Source organism: Sapajus apella, unplaced genomic scaffold (genome assembly GCF_009761245.1).
Source record: "Sapajus apella isolate SASKATOON/1434 unplaced genomic scaffold, GSC_monkey_1.0 scaffold61, whole genome shotgun sequence".
In the NCBI taxonomy this organism is placed as follows: Eukaryota; Metazoa; Chordata; class Mammalia; order Primates; family Cebidae; genus Sapajus; species Sapajus apella.
Window position 1 is genome coordinate 12,593,744 of NW_022437001.1, and position 3,749 is coordinate 12,597,492.

Below are 3,749 nucleotides of genomic sequence, written 5' to 3' on the forward strand. Positions count from 1 at the left end.
ATGCTTGCCAACCACCGGAAATCTCCTGGAATTTATTAGAAAATAATGGATTATAAAAAGAAGGCAGGCGAGGAGCGGATCTCCCCTTGAGTTGCAACCCGATTTGCTGCTGGCTCAGTTTGTTGTGATTCTTTTTGTTGATAGGTGTCTGATGGTATTCCGATAACGTCCCCCTCTTTTTTTCCCCTCGAGCTTTTACAGTTTAAAAAAAGGAAACAACCACCCCAAAATCTTCCCCCCCCTTTTTTTTCGCCCCGTCGGGATCGCCGTTTCCATCCATGTGCTTGCGTCTCCCCCGCGTTCCACTTAAACTATTTTAATCCTTGGACCCAAGGAGGAGGCTGATAGGGGGGTGGATAAAAAAAGTTCTTCCAAAATAGTGTGCCCGGGGAGCAGGATGGGGGATTTCGCAGCCCCCGCTGCTGCCGCGAATGGCAGTAGTATTTGCATCAACAGTAGCCTGAACAGCAGCCTCGGCGGGGCCGGGATCGGTGTGAATAATACTCCCAATAGTACTCCCGCTGCTCCGAGTAGCAATCACCCGGCTGCCGGTGGCTGCGGCGGCTCCGGGGGCCCCGGCGGCGGCTCGGCGGCCGTTCCCAAGCACAGCACCGTGGTGGAGCGGCTCCGCCAGCGCATCGAGGGCTGCCGGCGGCACCACGTCAACTGCGAGAACAGGTACCAGCAGGCTCAGGTGGAGCAGCTGGAGCTGGAACGCCGGGACACCGTGAGCCTCTACCAGCGGACCCTGGAGCAGAGGGCCAAGAAATCGGGCGCCGGCACCGGCAAACAGCAGCACCCGAGCAAACCCCAGCAAGATGCGGAGGCTGCCTCGGCGGAGCAGAGGAACCACACGCTGATCATGGTGAGGGCGCACGGGCTCGGGGCGCGCGTTGGGGGTGGTGGTGGTGGGGGGTGTGTGGAGCTTTCTTACATAGGGGTACGAGAGTCTGATTTGCACGGTGGGTGAGGTGGGCTGAAGCCGAAGGGTTAACGTCAACTTTTCTTAGGGAAAAAGCTGCAATCGCCGCTACCTGTTAAGCTGTCAGGGTTGTCAGATTTGGGGAGGAGGGGGTGAGAGGGGAGAAGCCAGTCACGACTGCGAGGGGCGGAGGGAGCCTAGAGGAGTGTCGGAGTGAGATGCTGGAAAAGTTTCCCCCCGCTCCCTTTCTTAGATACCTATTTGAAAGAGTGAACCCCCGAGTTGAAACCTTGCTCCTCCTCTTCGCCGCTCCCCACTCCACCTCTCCCCGCACCGCCTCGCCTCCCCAGACCTGTCCCTCTACGCCCACCCCTCTCTGCACATCCGCCGCGTGCAAGGAGATATTGATGCTGTCGCAGATTCTGGGCGGGCACCAGGCCCTCAACCCCTAAGGGGAAGCGGGGGAAGGAGAGCCTCTCGTCTCCTCTCCCCAGCTAACCCCCTTTGGGCTGAGAAAGTCTGAGAGTTTTGTGAATGAACTTTGAAGTGGGTGAGAAACGAGCGAGGGTGGCTGCGCGCGGGGGTGCTCGCGGGAGCGCGCGCGGATGCGGAGCGCGAGTGCGCTCCGCTCTTTGCTCGAGACTCGGGGCCGGCCCGGCAGGTGGAGCGGCTGGGAGGGTTAAGAGGGGAGCGGCTTGGAGGCGGCGGGAGGGGAAAGCAATACCCAAGGTTTGCGCCAAGAAGCCCCACCACACTATTTCGCTTGGCATTCTTTCCTTTTCTCCTTTTAAACTTGCTTGCCCGGTGTCCTTCTCCGTTTGGCTCCCCCCGCCACGCTGCCCGCCAACTCTGGGGGCCTGCCGAATAAGCCCAGAGTAGTGGAAGGTAGCAGGGAGGTAAAAGAGGCTTAAATGGCTGGGTGGGCGGGTTCGAGGTAGGATGAGCAGCCAATGGCTTAACTTCTCCAGGAGGAAGGGGCAGTTCCCACCCCCCAGGCTGGAGGCTAGAATCCTTTCTCTTATCTCCGCTCTCCGGTTCTTTTGCTTTCCTTTCTGGGTGAGGGGAGGCCGGAAGCTTGGGAAAGGTGTCTGCGCCCCCTCCCCCACCGCGCCGCCCGAGTGTTGGGTGGGCCGGGCGACAGGAATCCTGGAGCGCGCCGGGGCCGCGCTGACCGCCCCGCGATCGGCGGCGCAGAGCCCGGCACCGGCGGCCCTCCCGGCGCGCGGTTTAGAAATCGCACGCGTTCCCTGTCTGTGAGTCTCCGGCGCCGGTCGTAGTGCCAGTGCCGCCGCGGGCTTTCGCCGGGCGCTCGGGCCGGCGCTCCGTGACAAAGAGTCGCCTTGGGGGAAGGAAGGCGAGGCCGCAGCGCTAGCTCCTCACCTCCCCCCACCCCGCAAGTGAAGAGGAACAATTTGTTTATCTTCGGCTTCAAGAATCCTTCCCTCATCCCCGTTCTCCCAGGGCGCCCAACCCCTTCTCCCTCCCCTCCCAGGTCGGCGCGATCCTGCCCAGTCCCGCCGGCAGCACCTTCCCTCCTCCCCTTCCTCCTTCCCCTCCACTTCTTCCTCCCCTCCCCTTCCCCCTTCCTCCTCCTCCTGCCCCTCTAGCCCGCCTTCTCCCTCCCTTTTGGAACGCGGCCTTGGGGGAGGGAGCGGGAGGCGCTTTGTCCGCCTCGCGGCCCAGCTCAACCCCCGGGGCGGGAGGGGCACTGTGCCCCTTGGCCCTGCCCCCTCCATCGCCGCCGTCCCCGCCCCGTCGCGCCTCCCATCCCCCCGCTCCCTCCTCCCAGCTCCCCCAGCAGCGGAGCCTGCCAGGAGAGCGAAGAAGGGGCTGTCTCGGTTTTGAGGAAGAACGACAGTCCCGGAGTCAGGGGGGAGGTTCTCGCTTTACAAACAGGAAGCCGAAAACCACTGACACACTGTAGCTTTTCTGATTGTAGCCGGAGGCGGGGCCTGTCCTGCTTCTGGACTGTAGCTCCGGTCCCCTTCTCCAACCTATTTCTCTCCCACCCCCGCCCACCTCGCGCCCTCCCTTGGTGGTGGAGACTCACTTGGTGAACCTGAGACCGAAGAATTTAAGAGGCACTGTAGGTTTCATCCTTGCCCACCCCGCGTCCTCTTTTCGTGTGTTGGTACACCCCACGCGCATGGATTGCGGAGAAATGAGCTCCTTTCTGGAGGCTCCAAAATTCCCGTGCCACAGAATCTCTCACAATCTATAGGGATCAAGGGCTGTTGTGGCGTTTACCTCACCAGCTGGGCGACCCTGGAACAAAAGCCAGTGCCGTTCCCAGTGCTGGGTCTATTGACCCGGCAAGATAAGTAGAGTTTGCGACCAGAAAGTTTTGGTGTTTGGGTTGTGTTCTCTCCTTTCCGTCCTGGGATGGGTGGAGGGAGGTGCGCGCGCCTGGGTTTTGATACATTCGCAGGTGGAAGCAAGCCCAGCCTCCTGACGTTACTTGGAAGGAGACAGCAAGCCCAAACCACAGCTTACTTTGGAAAATAAAAAGATGATGCTTGTTTGAATAGCCAGAGACATCAGCTGTAGATTTCACAGTGAATCCCAGTTTAGGAAATTAACAACAGATAGATTTGAAAGATGACTGCTTGAAAATAAATTTTTTCTATCGGTTTTATGACAATGATTTAGCCTACTGATTAGACTTATGTATTAATAAATACCAGAGCTATGTACAGAATAGGAGAGTATTTTAGCTTCAGCTAAAATATCATCTCTCGTTGATACCAGTGGGAAGTATGTATGATGAGTGTAATAAATGTAAGCCTTAACTCTTTTTTTTTTTTTTTTTTTTTTTTTTTTTTTTTTT

The 3,749-nt window shown here is 58.3% G+C and overlaps 1 protein-coding gene across 2 annotated transcripts in view; it reads left to right on the plus strand.

Annotated features, from left to right (window-relative positions):
* Window positions 1-293: 293 nt before the first annotated feature.
* The window catches only part of MAML3 (mastermind like transcriptional coactivator 3), a 457,463-nt gene continuing 454,007 nt past the window's right edge, over window positions 294-3,749 (plus strand). For both annotated transcript variants that reach the window (XM_032246554.1, XM_032246555.1), the window contains exon 1: window positions 294-865. In XM_032246554.1, coding sequence (XP_032102445.1) covers window positions 398-865 — 468 coding nt within the window. In that variant the 5' untranslated portion in view covers window positions 294-397. The remainder of the gene's footprint in view (window positions 866-3,749) is intronic.